Below are 19,005 nucleotides of genomic sequence, written 5' to 3'. Positions count from 1 at the left end.
ATCCTAAAAGAAGAATGGTAATTCACTAGGTCTGCCTTTTCATGTGAATTAAGTATCCTGCTACTCTTCTTCCCTCTTCATTCTTCCCCACCCGTCCTCCTCTTCCTTCTCCCCCCTCCAGATACACCTGCCAGGCCCTGCTGGTCTACAAGACCACCACCAACGTGACCCTGGTAGAAGCTGCCATCTTCACCAGGTTGGGCAGAAGCGGCGCCGTGCAAGCTGTCGGTAGGACATGATCTCACCCAGACCCGTTTAAATCACTTCAATGCCTCCCTTCTTACTGCAGGAAGTGACTGGGGCACCAATCCTTGCCAAGATCACAAAAACATGACCCTCACACAGCCCAGAGAAAGAACCCAATTTCACAGCGCACGGTCACACCGACTTTAAAGCGCCTCCTAATTAGATTAGGTTTGAAATGTGAATGCCTCGAAGGTTTCTGAACGTCCTATTGTAGTCATTGGATCTTAGTATATTGCTGGTGTGCAGTGTTAAAAATGTTCTGCTGCATGCTTTTCTCTGTCATTCAGAGAACTGCACGAGGGAAACTCCCCTCCATTACATCTGGCCAGAGAGCAGACCGACGGTCACTCAGTACATCCCCTGTTTCCCCAACAAAGACCAGACCGCATCCAGAACATGGTGAGACTGACACATTCACTGTATCAAATGATGTCCTATCTTTATACAAACAATTAGCAAGTTCATTTTCATTTCCAGGAATATTACATCACCCATTCCCAGGGATATCAATGGGATGTCAATGGGATATCAATGGGATATCAGTCTGCTTTAAAAAGATCTAAGAACTTGAATTTACTGATATTCTGACAATGAATGCATTCATTTGTTGGGGTAAATTATCTTTCCTCAAAATACCAGTTTGCATTCTGTGTTTGTTTATCCCCAGTGTGATCAGCCCCCTGAATTACACAGCGTTTTGGGGCGCCCCAGACCTCAGGAATTGCATTGATATCGGTAGCATCAAAGTGTCAGCAGGTAGGCCACAGACATCTTCACGCTCTCTCAAATCACTTTAATGACTCCACAGCAGATGAAATCCAAGCGGCTGCCCGAATGAAAACTTGTATTTGATCTCAACACGCTGCTCTTAGAGACATAGAGGGACAGAGATGCCCACCGAGATGCAATTTTAGAGATAAAACGTGTTTAAACGCCCTCACCATGGCAGACATGGTGCAGTCATCAGACAACTGATAAGACGTGTCTATTGACAGCCCAAGGAGAGCTCTCTAGTTGTTTTTCCGTCTCCCTTCTAACGAACAGAGAATGCTGTTTATCTGTCTCCGAACAGAGAATGCTGCCGAAGTCGCCGTCCAGCTTGATGACATCACCAACAACGAGCTCTCCACAGACGAGGTGTTCAAGGTGGCGAGAAAGGTTAATGAGCTGGTGAAAGTGGCCAAGATCAACACCCCTCTGGCCAAAACCGTAGTTAGCATCCTCTCTAACGTGATGACCAGCTCTGTGTCAGCCCTGACTGCAGCCTCGGAGTGGTAAGATACTCCTCTCTGCTCCCATTGCGATTGTCTTTCCTCTCCTCAGAACCCACCTCTTATTGTGTGTCCAGCATGCTGGGAGGGATACATACATGAGTGATGACTATATCTCGCAGGTAGATCTACTGTATGGGGTCTGTGTGGTCTCTTTGTACCAAAGTACCAAAGTACTGTGATACACTAGTGAAAGTCCATTTTTGTGATAACCCCTAAATGTCTCTCTATCTATGTGTAGCACATTGAAGACGGTGGATGAGCTGGTTCAGAAGATAGAGTTTGATGGGCCTACAGAAAACATAACCTCGAAAAATCTGGCTCTGGGAATTTCAGCCCTCAACTACAGCAAGTTCAATGGGACCTCCTTCAGTGCCTTCATACACCCCAACACCACAGACCTCCAGGTACTCACTAAACAGTTAGGGTCAGTGTTATACACAAGAGTTATAGAGACATCAGTATTATCTGCTGCACTGTACTGTATTTTGATAATAAACTCATTCCACATAGGTACAAAATGTTTTTTCTGTTACCACCCAGTTGATGATATTTTATTCCTACTATATATACGGGGACTCCTTGCTCTGCTGTGAACAAAGCTGACAACATCCATACCTGCCGGTTGTTGTTTCATTCACAGTCAATGTGCCCTGAGAGTAAATAGGGGTTGTCATGCCCCACCACTACTCCTACTGTGTGTGTGAGTCAGTCAGGCAGTCAACCAGTCAGCCAGTCCACCAGTCAGTCAGTCAGCCGGGGCTCCAGGAAAGCCTTCCTGTGGAAACTCTCATTCAGTGTTAAAGGTGACTCACAACCCATCAGACCTGTTGAGTCCATGTAACATAAATGGGAGGATGTATATTTGTTTAAGTCATTAACAGTATTTTCTGTACATTCATAACCTTGTGCTGCATATGGAGTCCTGTCATTCAGAATAATGCAAGGATCATAGAGCTAAGCAAATATGATTCAGCTGACTTACAAGCAAGCCGAGTTCGCCACCACAGCCTTCCCTCTCTCTCTCGATTTCCTGTGTTGTCACTTTGGTTCACGTGTTTTACCCTATGCCTTTGCCTTATGCTGTGTCAATACTATGCTAATACTGTGCTGGTGTTGTGCCAGTGCTGTGCCAGCAGAAAGGGCACACTTTAATCATACTCCACCACATGTTGTGGATCATGTAAATGATGTGACAAGGCACGTGTGGTGGCATGTCAGGGCACGGGGACACCAGAGGTTTGGAAAGGACCTCCAGATGGTACAGCAGGGGACTCGTTATATAATCAGCATTTTAGTCAGAAGGCACCTGTCTACATTGGCAAATCAAATACTGTCACATAGGATTGTCTATTGTAAAGCCAATGGTCTAACTAGCTTCTCTCCCACCAGGTTGCCTTTAAGTCGGATCAGCTGAACCCCCTGGCTCAGGTCACACTGCCAGCTACACTGCTCAACAACCTGACCCTGACCAATGCTGAGATTGCTGCTGTCTCCAGGATCAACTTCATGTTCTTCCGGAAAACAGGACTATTCCAGGTTTCTACGTCTCTTTAGGTGGAATGTATCTGATTTAGTGTCCGTTCAGTATATAACAGAATGTCTTCTCTTCACACGCATCCTTTTCATGGATGGTGACTCATGTGTCTGCTATGGAAATCTATAGTTATGAGTAACATGTCCAGGTTTATAGCTCTTTTTGATGGAATTCAACAAATTTGGTGTGTCTGTGCAGTGTGTTGTAATTTATTTTATTGCTTCCTACTAATGCATGGTGATTCGTATGCCTGGTTTGTGAATTTACAGTTTTCAGTGGCATGTTTTTATATTTCAAAATGTAACTTTTCTTTGATCATTCTCAGGATGAACAGGACGGGCTATCTCTTAACAGCTATGTTGTGGCCAGCAGTGTGGGCAATTACTCCATCAGTAACCTGCAGGATCCAGTAGAGATCGAGATAGTACACCTGAACTACCAGGTAGTCTACCCGCTCTCCTCACCTCTGCTCTCCTCACCTCTGCTCTCCTCACCTCTGCTCTCCTCACCTCTGCTTTCCTCACCTCTGCTCTCCTCACCTCTGCTTTCCTCACCTCTGCTCTCCTCACCTCTGCTTTCCTCACCTCTGCTCTCCTCACCTCTGCTTTCCTCACCTCTGCTCTCCTCACCTCTGCTCTACTCTCCTCTGCTCTCCTCACCTCTGCTCTCCTCACCTCTGCTCTCCTCACCTCTGCTCTCCTCACCTCTGCTCTCCTCACCTCTGCTTTCCTCACCTCTGCTCTCCTCACCTCTGCTCTCCTCACCTCTGCTCTCCTCACCTCTGCTTTCCTCACCTCTGCTCTCCTCACCTCTGCTTTCCTCACCTCTGCTCTCCTCACCTCTGCTCTCCTCACCTCTGCTCTACTCTCCTCTGCTCTCCTCACCTCTGCTCTCCTCACCTCTGCTTTCCTCACCTCTGCTCTCCTCACCTCTGCTTTCCTCACCTCTGCTCTCCTCACCTCTGCTTTCCTCACCTCTGCTCTCCTCACCTCTGCTCTACTCTCCTCTGCTCTCCTCACCTCTGCTCTCCTCACCTCTGCTCTCCTCACCTCTGCTTTCCTCACCTCTGCTCTCCTCACCTCTGCTTTCCTCACCTCTGCTCTCCTCACCTCTGCTCTCCTCACCTCTGCTCTACTCTCATCTGCTCTCCTCACCTCTGCTCTCCTCACCTCTGCTTTCCTCACCTCTGCTCTCCTCACCTCTGCTTTCCTCACCTCTGCTCTCCTCACCTCTGCTCTCCTCACCTCTGCCCTCCTCACCTCTCCTCTCCTCACCTCTCCTCTACTCTCCTCTGCTCTCCTCACCTCTGCTCTCCTCACCTCTCCTCTACTCTCCTCTGCTCTCCTCACCTCTCCTCTGCTCTCCTCACCTCTCCTCTGCTCTCCTCACCTCTCCTCTACTCTCCTCTGCTCTACTCTCCTCTGCTCTACTCTCCTCTGCTCTCCTCACCTCTCCTCTGCTCTCCTCACCTCTCCTCTGCTCTCCTCACCTCTACTCTCCTCACCTCTGCTCTCCTCTCCTCTCCTCTCCTCTACTCACTTCTCTCCTCACCTCTACTCTCCTCAGCTCTCTTCTCCTCAGCTCTCTTCTCCTCAGCTCTCTTCTCCTCGCCTCTCCTCACCTCTACTCTCCTCGCCTCTACTCTCCTCACCTCTCCTCACCTCTCCTCTGTTCTCCTCTGCTCTCCTCACCTCTACTCTCCTCTCCTCTACTCTCCTCTCCTCTGTTCACCTCACCTCTCCTCACCTCACCTCACCTCATCTCTCTTCACCTCTCCTCACCTCATCTCACCTCACCTCTCCTCTCCTCTACTCTCCTCTACGCTCCTCACCTCTGCTCTCCTCATCTCTCCTCTACTCTCCTCACCTCTGCTCTCCTCACCTCTACTCTCCTCTGCTCTCCTCACCTCTACTCTCCTCTCCTCTGCTCTCCTCTACTCTCCTCTCCTCTGCTCTCCTCTACTCTCCTCTGCTCTCCTCTGCTCTCCTCACCTCTCCTCACCTCTTCTCACCTCTTCTCACCTCTTCTCACCTCACCTCTCCTCACCTCGCCTCTTCTCACCTCACCTCTCCTCACCTCGCCTCGCCTCACCTCACCTCACCTCTCCTCACCTCTCTTCACCTCTCCTCACCTCTCACCTCTCTTCACCTCACCTCTCCTCTCCTCTCCTCTCCTCACCTCTCCTCTCCTCGCCTCTCCTCGCCTCTCCTCGCCTCACCTCTCTTCACCTCTCCTCTCCTCTCTGTATGCCCTGTTCCTCCTCTGTTTTCTTATTTTTTTCTACTCATATTTTGATAATAAACTCATTCCACACATTTGATTCCTGATGGTACTTCCTCAGTTAAAGTAGTAGTACAATACAAATTGCCACCTGGAACGTCTGCCTCTAGTCAGACGGTGATTAAGTGTGTCGGTGTCTTTCAGACAAAACCAGAGCCAACCTGCATGTTCTGGGATTTCACCATGAAGAGTAAGTCTGAACAGAATATTTAGATTTTATTTTAAAGAAAAGATATGTCTCCAAATACAATTATAGAATATACTGTATCTTTGTTTCCACAAGATGGTACAGGTGGCTGGAACAGTAAAGGCTGCAGGGTTAGTCCCATGTCCAATAGAAACAAGACTATCTGCCTCTGTGATCATCTCACACACTTTGGCATCCTAATGGTAAGACTAAATAACCTGTTTAGAGGCTCTTCCCTCATGTAAATGTAACTTAGAATAATTTAAAACAGTAGTGTTTCCTTCTTTAAAATGGGCTAGTGTGTCTAAAATTTTTTGTCTTCTCTGTGAAGGATATCTCTGGATCCGCTGTACAGATTGATGAGAAAAACACCAAGATTCTCACTTTCATCACCTACATCGGATGTGGCATATCGGCCATCTTTTCTGCTGCAACGCTTCTGACTTATATTGCCTTTGAGTGAGTGTGTTTCCATCCATATTACATGTGACTAGGAAATACTCCTATAACTAGTCTTCTGAATCTATGTCACCTGGACTCTTGGTCCTAGTCATTGGCCTTGATATTATAAGAAAGATAACCAGAACTGTAGTCGTCACAGTGTTATTCAGTGTATGTCTTGTACAGGAAGTTACGTCGTGACTACCCCTCTAAGATCCTGATGAACCTGAGCACGTCGCTGCTGTTCCTCAACATGGTGTTCCTATTGGATGGCTGGCTGGCTTCCTTCGATGTGGAGGGCCTGTGTGTAGCCGTGGCCGTCTTCCTCCACTTCTTCCTGCTCACATCCTTCACCTGGATGGGCCTCGAGTCCATCCACATGTACATCGCCCTGGTCAAAGTCTTCAACACCTACATCCGGAGGTACATCCTCAAGTTCTGCATCGTCGGCTGGGGTAAGTGTCACTAAAGTTGGATTAACTAATTGTTATACAGTATGCTGTATGTGTCATGTTCTCACTTCCTATTGAAATGCATGGTAGCATGAAATATTTACGCTATACACTGCATTTTCACATTTGTTTGGATCGTGGTGTACCTGAATTGTTATAACCATGTCTTACTTCCAGGTCTGCCTGCTGCGATAGTGGCCATAGTGGTAGCTTTTGACAAAAACTCCTATGGGAAAATACAGTATGGAAAGGGGGAGACTGGACAAGGATCTTCTGAATTGTAAGTCCTGCATCAAGTTCAAGAGATAGGATAGAAAACATAACATAAGGTATGTAGATGGAGTCTTAGAGTTGAGTAATCCAAGTGAATGTTTTCCCATATGGCAGTCATAGGACCAGGACTAATGTATCTATACAGTATGTTATATAGATCCAGCCTTCCAGCTACAACATTTCAGTTAACCTATTGCATCCAATATTACTAATCCCCCCCCTCCCCCCTCCCCTCCTTCCAGCTGTTGGATCCGGAGCCAGGTGGTGTTCTATGTGACATGTGTGGGCTACTTCTCTGTCCTCTTCCTCCTGAACGTGGCCATGTTCATCGTGGTTATGATCCAGATCTGCGGTCGTAACGGGAAGCGTAGCAACCACACGCTGCGTGAGGAGATGCTGAGGAACCTGAGGAGCGTCATCAGTCTCACCTTCCTCCTGGGCATGACCTGGGGTTTTGCCTTCTTCGCCTGGGGACCCGTCAACCTGGCCTTCATGTACCTCTTCTCCATCTTCAACTCACTGCAGGGTACAGGGCCTCCCTATGGTGCGCTGTGCACCCTAAAGATAATACACAGTAGTGTTGGTTACTAATTAAGGATATGTGAATGTTTGGATCAAAGGGGTATTTTTGTGTGTGTATTTTTTAAATAAATATTTTACAAAGCAGGTCTGTATTGTATTATATGTTAAGAATTATAAGTAGTTTCTTCACTGTCATGTCATGTACTATTTGTTCCACCAGAGGGCTCCTTAGTACAACATCTGGTAGTTGAAAGCCGAACCAACGCAAACTCTCTTTTGTTTGTCATCTCTGTCATCTTCGTTGTTATTTAACAGCTTTTTCCTTTATTGTCCTTCTCTGACCAACAGGTTTTTTCATCTTCATATTCCACTGTGCACTGAAGGAGAATGTCCAGAAACAGTGGAGGAGATACTTGTGTTTTGGCAGATTCCGCCTGTCAGACAACTCAGGTAAAGATCTGACAGGAAACAGACAAGAAATAGACTCTTCTTACTCTCAAGAGGAATATCTGGCCTGATATTCAGGACTGTTATCATACTACCATCATATCAGGCTTTAGATGAGAGGAGGGAAATTACTGTACTTGTATATTGCTAATAAAGGTCAGATGTGATAAAGATGATAAGATAATAATATTTGATTTAATATTGTCCAATGTTAATAGAATTCCTATTGAAATGAAAGTCCTGTGAAAGTCCTGTGCAGCTAGTTAGAGTCCAGATTTCCAAAGTAACAAAGAACAGTGGTTATAAAACCTGAGAAGTCTTAGATTTATAGGCAATCAAATACACAGAAACTCCATAAAACCCTGCCCTAATAAAAAGTCACTTCACTCTTTATAGGATTTTTTCCCAAATAAGCATTTGTGAAATGTGTCTTGTTGAATGGCAGACTGGAGCAAGACAGCCACTAACAACACCAAAAAGGCCAGCTCAGACACCGTGAGGAAGTCCCTGTCCTCCAGCTCTTTTGGCTCCAGTACAGCAAACTGGACTTCCAAGGCCAAAGCAACTCTAAACCCCTTTGCAAAGCGCAGCAGGAATGCAGGTAAGACACTATGGGAGGGTCTAATATTGAGTCACACACAGCCGTTTGTCTACTTTCAGTTGGTCTTTTTCATTGACTCACATTTCATTTATACAAAAGTTTACATTTTGTAGTTATGAAAAGAAGGATACTTTACTTAACTCTGGACACTTTTCCTTTTTTCCTCTATTTTTATTAGCTGGACTGTGTGAAACATTTATTTTCTTGCTTTTCTGTTTACAATATGTAATTCCTGGGCTACATAGTGGCTGATCTCCTGTATGTATTTATGTTTGTGGTATGTAGATGTAGCCCACCAATAGCACGAAGGAGAACCTCCTGAGGTAAACTGAACTGCATCAAAGCCAGCCTGACTCCATGCTTTCTTACAGTGTGATGTAATGTTGTGTTAATGACCTTTCACCTTTAGAACATGGAGGCCTGGATTCAACCTAACAGCTGTTGGTTGCACTTATCCTTAACACTGGTGTGTCTAACAGAACAATGCAGCATTTAATAGTTTGAAATATACATATTGTGTGACATCTTGGATTTAACAAAAATTGGCATGTGTGCATTTGGTTTCGATGCAAAACGCTACCTTTGATAGTTAGATTGAATCCAGATTGAATGGTGACATGAAGACTCTGTAACACAAGGACCTCTATTCTGCCATTGTTCTCTCTAAAGTCATTGTAAAACATCTCAAGATTTTAATCAGACATAACATGCTATAACAACATTGATGTTTAATTTGGTTCTATATAAATACAGATGTAGTTACATTTGACTGATTTGACCAATGAGAGAGTTTGGCAGGTGAGCTCCTTTGCCTTCTCAGCGGTTCTGGATGTCTCTCTCTCATACCACACTAATTCTGCTCCCCTAGGATGCCTCTGTGTTCTGCTAGAGCAATGATACCACAGTAAACACACAGCTTGCATTTGTAGCATTCCACTGTCACATGGGAAATTGTAGACGTGTGTGTGTGTGTGTGTGTGTGTGTGTGTGTGTGTGTGTGTGTGTGTGTGCATCCCTGACCCACGGAATGGAATGAAGATCACCGTCACGCACTGTACAACCAAATGCACAATTCAAGCATGATGTTTGTGCGTTATTACCTGCTTATACACAGACCTTGTGATGATTCGATGGTGCAGTACCTTGGCTACCTGAGGATTTTTGTCGTGACCTTCAATATTTAGCGCATGTTTCAAATCTGGTATGTACCCAATGTACTCAGGCACTATAGAATATCCAGTGAGGGACCGTCACTATTGTAGTACATCTGGAAATGATGAAGGTACAGTATAGACATCAAGACATGCAACAACGTGTTACAACATGTTCTTATCATTAGGGTCTTCATTTCAAAGAGATCTCAGATAATGTAAAAGATCATTTGTTAGCATCCACATGCGTAGATTCTCTCACTATTATTTGCCTCGCTGAGGTAGGCCACGGCTTCAAGAGAAAATCAATGAGCATTCATGTTAGGCGTGCAGTGTGTTCTCCTATTGCTTCCAGATGTGTGCCTTAGTGAGATCATCTGTAATTGTCATATGATGTTCTCATATTGGACTGATCCAACGATTAATGGCATCCCCCAGCTAATGGACTAATTTAGTCTGACAGCGTCAATAAGGCTGTTATGTTACAGCCTTATTCTAAATTTCTAAATTGTATCCTCATTAATCTACACACAATACCCCATAATGACAAAGCGGAAGAAAAATAAATGTAATTTTTACAAATCTATTAAAAACAGAAATACCTTACTTACATAAGTATTCAGACCCGTTATTATGGGACTCGAAATTGAGCTCAGGTGCATCCTGTTTCCATTGATCGTTCTACAACTTGATTGGAGTCCACCTGTGGTAAATTCAATTGATTGGACATGATTTGGAAAGGCTCACACCTGTCTATATAAGGTCCCACAGTTGACAGTGCATGTCAGAGCTAAACCCAAGCCATGAGGTCGAAGGAATTGTCCGTAGAGCTCAGAGACAGGATTGTGTCAAGGCACAGATCTGGGGAAGGGTAGCAAAACATTTCTGCAGAATTGAAGGTCCCCAAGAATGCTCCATCATTCTTAATTGGAAGAAGTTTGGAACCAGCAAGACGTCCTAGAGCTGGCCGCCCTGCCAAACTGAGCAATCGGGGGAGAAGGGCCTTGGTCGGGGAGGTGACCAAGAACCTGATGGTCACTCTGACAGAGCTCCAGAGTTCCTCTGTGAAAATGGGAGAGTTTCCCAGAAAGACAACCATCTCTGCAGCACTCCACCAATCAGGCCTTTATGGTAGAGTGGCCAGACAGAAGCCACTACTCCAGTAAAAGACACATGACTGCCCGCTTGGATTTTTCCAAAAGACACGTAAGGACTCTCAGACCATGAGAAACAAGATTCTCTGAAACCAATATTGAACACTTTGGCCTGAATGCCAATAATATGTGATAGTGTTTATAGCTGTTTGTCTCTCGAACTGAAAGCAGACATATATAGTCGTACAGTGCATTCAGAAAGTATTAAGACCCCTTCCCCTTTTCCACACATCTTGAGGAAACCTGGCATCATCCCTACAGTGAATCATGGTGGTAGCAGCATCATGCTGTGGGGATGTTTTTCAGTGGCATGGACTGGGAACTAGTCAGGATCGAGGGAAAGATGGACGGAGCAAAGTACAGAGAGATCCTTGATGAAAACCTGCTCCAGAGCGCTCAGGATCTCAGGCTGGGGCGAAGGTTCACCTTCCAACAGAACAACGACCCTAACCACACAGCCAACACAACGCAGGAGTTCCTTCGGGACAAGTCTCTGAATGTCCTTGAGTGGCCCAGCCAGAGCCCGGACTTGAACCCGATTGAACATCTCTGGAGAGACCTGAAAAAAGCTGTGTAGCCACACTCCCCATCCAACCTGACAGAGCTTGAGAGGATCTGCAGAGAAGAATGGGAGAAACTCCCGAAATAGAGGTGTGCCAAGCTTGTAGCGTCATACCCAAGAAGACTCGAGGCTGTAATCGCTGCCAAAGGTGCTTCAACAAAGTACTGAGTAAAGGGTCTGAATACTTATGCTAATGTGATATTTCAGTTTATTTTATACATTTGCTAAAAATCTAAAAACCTGGTATTTTGTGTAGATTAATGAGTGGGGGAAACGATTTATTCAATTTTAGAATAAGGCTGTAATGTAACAAAATGTGGAAAAAGTCAAAGGGTCTGAATACTTTCCGAATGCACTGTATGTTTCTACTCTCGATAAGTCAAAATTGTTAGTCACGCTTTTTCCCATACATGGTGAGTTGAGAGTCGGGTGAGGAGGCAGCCAGAAGTTCTGTCACTGAAGATGCCAAAGTCTTTGCATTGCAAAGCCTGTGTTATTCCTGAGTTGACCCACTCAAATAATTGAGTTTTGATGGATGTTTTTGCCTTGACATTATCAAATGGAAAAGACCAACCAAAATATTTTATCACTTGGCAAACAAAACAAGAATAAGACAAAAACAGATGAAAACGGTGCAAACATTTTGGCAAGATACACAGAGTTATGCAGAGTTGTCCGTTGTGGTAGAACTTGAAGGTTGTTTGAATGTGCATGCGTGTATAGGAATGATTTCCACAAGAATGCACAGATGCATGTGAACTGTTGCTCAGAAAATATTGGGACTCAATTTAAACAGTAACTAGACATAAACCTAAACCTCAAACATTTTTCAAGATTAAGAAACAAGCTGTTTTTACACAGAAAACACAGGCAAATCATCTTGGCAAAGCCTATGCATTAGAATTGTTTAAAATGAGTGCCATATATTCAACCTACAATCATATATAGATTTAAATCTACTTTGTGTATGTGCTTAGTGATGTGTTTTTTACTTTGCTTATTTTTCAATTATCTGGAGCCATTTAGTTTTGTGTCATTGTGAGTTTAAGAAAAAAACAAAAATGTGCACTGCACAAGATCATTGTGTTCTTTCTGAACCATGACCTTGTCTCTCCTTAATATTGAACAGGTAAAGGTTTCTCCAACCAGACCAATGCTAAAACTGTCTCCTCAGAGGGTGAGGCCTCCTCCTCCATCATCCCCGTGCACCAGGTCATTGACAAGGTCAAAGGTTACTGCTCGGTGCGCTCCGACAACTTCTACAAGAACATTATCATGTCGGACAGCTTCAGCCACAGCACCAAGTTCTAGCCCACCCAGCACTTCTCTTCCTCCTCCTGTTGCTGCTAGCCCCTAACCCTTGGTGATCTCCCCAGTCCACAATGTCACCCCAGGGTTATAGCCTCCAGAGCAGCAGGACGGTAGCTAGTAGTATGAATATGTGTATACTGTATAATATTTGACTCAATCAGCTGGTCCAGTCAGTACTGAAAAGAGAAATGGGGAAATGTATAGTTCTATAGAAAAGAAACGGGAGAAGCAGAGAATGGAGTTTGCAATGTACATACTGTGATGCTAATCTTCAACTGGCTATGTGATGTGTAAATATTGATGGTATATCTAATATGCCCCCGTATAGTTGCTTCTCAGTTGGTGTTGCACATGCCTAGGGTTCTCAGCAGGGTCACCTTTCCTGTACAGAAATATCCTCCATTTTAGCTGTTCTGTTCTCATTATGCAGTCTGTAGAACTCCAGTATGGGCAGCAATGAAGGAAAAACATCAAATCTGGACTAAATGTTCAGGCATAGCCCTATATTTCAAACCCAAAGACTAACATGATGGAGTTGTTAAAAGCTGTAGCATTGTCAATGTGTGTTGAAAATGGAACAGGTTTAGCTGTAGTTCTAATTTGTAGTCGTCTATTTGTGAATCTTGTGTGTGCTTTTTTGCTGGAAAGCAATATTATGCTCCTTTACAGTGCCTTACATGAGGATGTTTTGCATAAAGTGCTTACTTTATCTTGGTCAGCCTATCAACATCATCATCAACACTATGATGAAATTATTTGTCATGTATATATTTTAAACATTAAGCTTCAGATGCTCTACTACTGAATAACAAATACAGAAAGGAATGTATAGAATTGGTCCATTAATTTCTTCTTCATTTTGGTAACTTTGATTTAGGACAATCTCTGTGGGTGGTCTGTGTGTCAAGTGTAATTTCTCTGACTGTTCTACGGATAGAGGTTACCAAACCCCAGCCATTAAACCTGGATATGGTAAGGTAGGCCTAGATTCAATCCGTATCGCGGAAGATCTGTGCTGTAGCTCGAATGAAATTTCAAGGCAATGTTACGGCATTCACGGAGACGGCGTTCATGGTAAACACAGCATATGTTGGCACAATCGGAAATGTCCTTTATATTTTACTTGCTCTATACCGTTTATCTTCTGCAATACGGATTGGATCCAGCTCATAGTTTCATAAACATTCCACATTGAATAATTTCACAATAGAGCAACTCACAGCACAACGTATAGTACAGTACTGATTGAAAAGGGACTACAAACACTGACATTATTTGTTCATCCAAGTTAATGCCAACATTTGTAAGCAGCTAAATGTTAATCTTCTCCTCATTGTTGCTTTACTTCACTTCATCTTCTTTTCCCACCAATAGGGAACTGAATATATTGCATTGTGTTAAATGTTACTGTGTGAGCTATTGTTTTGTGTTTGTGAAGCGATGGAACAATCTTGTTGTTTTACTGTATCTTTATATTTATTTCTATGGAGATTTTTACATTTGTTGTTTATCTTGAATCCCCAATGCCAGTGGATCAGGACTATGCCCTCGGATAGATAGATCGATTTGGAGAGATGCAGCTTGGCGGCAAAACAAAGCATTGATCTTGACCTGGGCAGACAAACAGGGACAGTTATATTTTGGAAGCAGTCAGAGCTCTCAATTGTTATTTTCCAGCATCAAGAAAATAATTGAAACATCGCTAACAAATTCCCTCGGGCTGAATTTGTTATGATAGAAACATTGCTTGGAAAAGTTATCTCGTGTTGAGCATATTTGGGGTCTTCAATTCAAGAATGTGTGGGGAGGGAGTATAAAGTGGTTTGAACTAATGCGATGGAGTTCTCAGCTTTACTATGAATTAGATCATGACTGCGCTGCCATCATCTTTATAGATATTTGCATAAAATATTCCAAATGATCCTCTAGGTTATATCTTATCTAGTTCTATCAATGCAGAGGGAATCCAGACATGATTTGTTTCTGATTCATTTGTACATGTCTTTATTAGTTTAATCGGGATACAGAAATAGAAAATCACTATGGCTACATCCAAACCAGCAGTGTACCGTAGATGATCGGGCTGTATTCCAAAACATTTTCCAGACCCTGTTTGTTTTTCTTTCCACAACTCCTGACAATAATATATTTTCATGAATCTGTCTCAACATCATTGACGAATTGTGTCTCTCCAATAAAGGGAATGAAAAGTAGCTAATTCTATTAATCATAACCCTAATATTTGTCATGTCAAGTTCTATATACCAGATGAATTTACTGTAAGACATAACAGTTATGACTTTTTAATTCATTCTCAATTTACACTTACTGGCTGTTCTTCTCTGCACAGTTGCCAAGTCTTCACAATGTGGTTTACTCAGAATATCCAATATGTGGTTTGGTGCATATGTGCTGGGAAGAGGTTGATATTCTAGTCATGCTTGCTGCCAGAAGTCAAAGAGGGAAACATAACGTTTCAAAAAAATGTTCACACTCAAACATTGAAATGATATGGTTTCCCCTTCTTGACTTCTGGAACTGTGTTTTAATGCCACATAATCTGGGAAGCCACGGTGGTCCAGTCTTAGAGAGATGTGATGCCTCATCCCTGCCAACATTCACATTTCTATTGTTGACAAACTTCACTGTAATCATAACTGATCTGACAATTTTGACCAGAAGATTTCAGGCTTCCCACCATTCTTGCTACGTCTGCCTCTCACAAATGTAGATACCTCTGTATTGTATTACATCAGATTGACAGACCATAGCATTTACACACTATAGCGTTTACATAATCTTATATAAGAAAGCAGAAGTTATCCTAAATATATATTTTATACTATCCTATTTACAGGACATGTGGTATTGATGCTTGTACAAAAGCTGGAGAACATACGCTCATCCAGGTGCTTTCCACAACTCATGGACAACATGAAGGAAAACGCTGCATTCTGCTGCTCATGCTCCCAGGAGATTTTATTGATAACAACGTTTCCACCCTCCGGCATCCTTGGCGCTTGTTGTCCCTCAGACTTTTGTGTAGAGACGTACTTCACAGAATAGGATATTACTAGCATCATCAAATGCATAGATGTGGCGGTCACGAAGTTTCGTCAGCGGGTGATTGTCAAGAGAATAACTCGTAATTGGCCGTTAATGAACGTAAACACATTGAGCATCTCCAGGCTTCCACACATAGCCTACAAGCCATTTTAAAAAGTATAATACGTCCATGTAATATGGCCTACACCTTCACAATGAATTCTTTATTTATTTTAGACAGGCCTAAAGAAGAATGATATGAAGCAAATGTTTTCTATTTCAGAAGAAAATAATAGCATACTCTCTGTTGTCCTTATGTTAGGTCCTGATGTGGTTATGGCTGTGGGCTACACTAGTTCATTTAGTAGACAAAATGTTCTTAGAATTCCGTGGCATTATTTTATAGTATGAAGAATACAATTGAACAAAGTTGAATAAAATATACATATTTTCTCCAAATGATTTGAGGGAGTGCGCACACTATTCTGTGTTGAGCAGTTAGCAACGAAATAGGTATTCCTATATGCTTCATTTAGTTGTTCTACAAACGTTGGGCTATATGTTTACATTTTTAATACATTGTAAGGCTGCATGATGAGACTCGTAATGATGATTTTAAAAGAGTTGCTTGAACGGCATGAGCTCTGCTTAGGTTTTTGCGCCGGCACACAATAGTCTCTCATTCACAATTTGACAAGCACTTGATAATACCTCAATTCACGACGGCATCCGTAATGCACCCGAACAAAATCCTTGCCTTTGCGGCCTGGAGTGCTGCTTTGTGTCCTTCTCCCTGAGGCACTGCGAAACCCGAAGCGTCTCTCACTTACATGGCTCTCCGTCACGTGATCGGGTCTTTCTCACAGGCTACAAGTTAAGACAGACACATCCAGGGACACAACTGTGCACATCCTCATCGAATTCCAAGGTGCATATTGAAGATACTGGGAGAACGTTCCACATTTACTTTTTGTCAGCCAACAAGATGAGTAGGCCTAACAAACAGCAAAAGCACTAGCCTCTGTCAATCTACATTCGTGCATAGTACTAAAGTCTATCTATTCTATTCTGTGCAAGAAATAAATATTCCAAACATAGTCTGGGACAGTTGTGGGATGCGATAGATCCCAAGTTAATACAACCACTAGCATGTTCCATTAGCGGAATACACCATTATCGAAAGTGACCGCAAATGCAATTATGCATGTAATGCTTTTATTATAAAGGTGCGTTTTTATGGTGAAAATTATCTTCCCCAATTCATGCTAACTGATGTTGTCGGTGTCATGTGTTGATAGGCGGTTGATGCGTCAGGTCTGCTCTCAGCAGATGTGTGTCTTGTCTGGTACGGGGTAACGGGTCAGGTAAGGTAACATGACACCAGTAATAACCTCTCAGGATGTAAACAGACTTGTTCTCGATAACATGGCTCAGATCCTTGCATAACAACAGGTGGAGCAGAGAAAGTCAACTTCTGGAGAGATATTGAACCTGCTCATAACCTGTAGTGGCTACATTCATTTAGTATTCTTAGAATTTAGGCATAATCAAATATTGTGGCACAAGCAGAATCTTAAACAGGGTTTGCTCGATGGGCATTGCTGCAGTTGAAAATACCAGTGTACTGTTATTCACTATCATGTTGTTATTTGTTTGTTCGGTTTGAGTTCCCAATGGAATCTATTGTGAAAAATTAAGAACAGATTCACTCAAGTATCCATTGACACTGCTTTTGGAATGATCTGGCATGGAATTAACGGTTGATCTGATGATATATGACTTCTTCTGAACACAAAAATGTCAAATATGAAGTTTCAATAAGCAAAACAGATAAATATTTTTTTATCATCCGGGAAAGATTACTCAGCATCTGGTGCTATCGTGATGTGTGTTGTGAAGAAATATGCACACTTTCTCTGGATATATTGTATGAATGAACTCGGTGCTCTAAAGAATTTGATCTAAAGTAAATCATCATATATGTAGAGAAGAGATGAGATCTACACGGATTTGAAAACGCCTCCCTCTCGCTCCTACTCCATGATATACATGACATTATTCCATGAATGTGACGTTTCCCTTCCCTTGTTAGATTGAATTGACAAGCCACACTCTTAGATACAGTAAAAGTGACTTCAAAATGGTTATTTGGCTGTCCCCATAAGAGAGCCCTTTTTAGTCACAGGTAGAACCGTTTTTGGTTACAGGTAAGAACCCTTTAGGGTTCCATATAGAACCCTCTGTGGAAAGGGTTCTACTTGTAACCAAAAATGGTTCTTCAAAGGGGTTCTCCTATAGGGACCCCGAAGAACGCTTTTAGGTTCTAGACAGCAATTTATTTTGTAAGAGTGCATGTTTAACGTTTACAAGCTCAGTGACAGTCTTTACAGGGCCCTATGTAGGCCTGATGGGGAAGTCTGTGGGCTGTTCACTTCACCACTGAGGAGAAGGTAGAGGCAGAGAGAGAGTATTTGTTCTTCCCCCTCTCTGGGTAAATGAAAACCCCATACATTCCTCCCAGAGGTTTCCTGTAGAAACCTTCCTGTGAGGTAAACCAAACACGTTCCTGGGGACGCTGGAAATGGAGGAAGAGAGGGAGGGAGGCACTGGCAGCCACACAATGATAAGCGGGGAAGCCATAGCAGCAGTCAGATACTAAACATTCTAAACTAAGTTATAGATATTAGTAACATACACGACTAAACTTTCATACATGTAGATGAGTATGCGGGGCCTATTTCTCTCCAGTTATCTCTCTCTACCTGTTGACCAGACTGCTTTTAGACTACCTCAGACTGGAGGATGGCACATGGAGAACAAACAACAACAAAAACAAAAGGCAGAGTCAACATTATTGGGTTTTAAAATAGCTACCTAGAGCTGTGGAAACATTCAGCCTTTCCCATTCATCTCGACCATAATCATGCTCCTGTTTGATGCTAGGGCTCCTTGGCACAGACACTTTTATCGGCCTGCAGCAGCCCTGACTCCCCTCTCCTCCTCTCCTGCAGGAGACTCACAATGATGTGGAGACAGGGTACACTCCCAACAATTATCTGGAATGAATGAATTCCCCCACATCTTCAGTGGCAGGATGGATGTATGACCGTGTCTGTGTTCTGTTCTTCCTCAGACATGTAGCTTACGTGGTAGGTGCAGTCAGAGTCAACAAAGGAGCTGGAAGAAAGGAGCTCTTCAGAGAAATGGAAGGGTAATTACACAACCAGACGATTGGGCCATTTAGAAATTCTGTCTGGCTAGACAAGCAATGTAAGTGGTTAGACTGATCTGCAGGTCACATGTGCAACTCACCTGGGTTACTACAATCGTATTTACCAGTTCTAACATTCTTATGCTATTTAACTATAAATATCATAACTGTTTGGAGAGGACATAGCCTTAGCCTCACCTAGCTCCCTGGGCACACTAGATCTGACCCTCAAGACCCATCTGTAAAACATATGCCCCCTCAAGATTCTGAGCCTGCCTGGCAGGGTTGGTCCTTCAAAGCCAAAGCCCCCGAAT

General features: G+C 43.2%; 1 protein-coding gene across 5 annotated transcripts in view; it reads left to right on the top strand.

The window, feature by feature from the left end:
- Nucleotides 1-14,674, top strand: part of LOC129817457 (adhesion G-protein coupled receptor G6-like) — a 57,481-nt gene extending 42,807 nt beyond the window's left edge. For 4 of the 5 annotated variants that reach the window (XM_055872728.1, XM_055872725.1, XM_055872726.1 and 1 more), the window contains 16 exons: nt 122-228; nt 534-645; nt 914-1,002; nt 1,319-1,520; nt 1,759-1,924; nt 2,910-3,056; nt 3,380-3,496; nt 5,479-5,524; nt 5,618-5,724; nt 5,853-5,980; nt 6,149-6,417; nt 6,592-6,694; nt 6,930-7,213; nt 7,558-7,659; nt 8,102-8,257; nt 12,254-14,674. In XM_055872728.1, coding sequence (XP_055728703.1) covers nt 122-228; nt 534-645; nt 914-1,002; nt 1,319-1,520; nt 1,759-1,924; nt 2,910-3,056; nt 3,380-3,496; nt 5,479-5,524; nt 5,618-5,724; nt 5,853-5,980; nt 6,149-6,417; nt 6,592-6,694; nt 6,930-7,213; nt 7,558-7,659; nt 8,102-8,257; nt 12,254-12,435 — 2,317 coding nt within the window. In that variant the 3' untranslated portion in view covers nt 12,436-14,674. Of the gene's footprint in view, nt 1-121; nt 229-533; nt 646-913; nt 1,003-1,318; nt 1,521-1,758; nt 1,925-2,909; nt 3,057-3,379; nt 3,497-5,478; nt 5,525-5,617; nt 5,725-5,852; nt 5,981-6,148; nt 6,418-6,591; nt 6,695-6,929; nt 7,214-7,557; nt 7,660-8,101; nt 8,258-8,542; nt 8,581-12,253 lie in introns of all 5 variants that reach the window. The other variant, XM_055872727.1, reaches the window with a different exon arrangement.
- The last annotated feature ends 4,331 nt before the right edge of the window (nt 14,675-19,005 follow it).

Source organism: Salvelinus fontinalis, chromosome 20 (assembly GCF_029448725.1).
Source record: "Salvelinus fontinalis isolate EN_2023a chromosome 20, ASM2944872v1, whole genome shotgun sequence".
Lineage (NCBI taxonomy): Eukaryota > Metazoa > Chordata > Actinopteri > Salmoniformes > Salmonidae > Salvelinus > Salvelinus fontinalis.
Note: the sequence above shows the minus strand (reverse complement) of the source record. Positions and strands in the feature narration are given on the sequence as shown.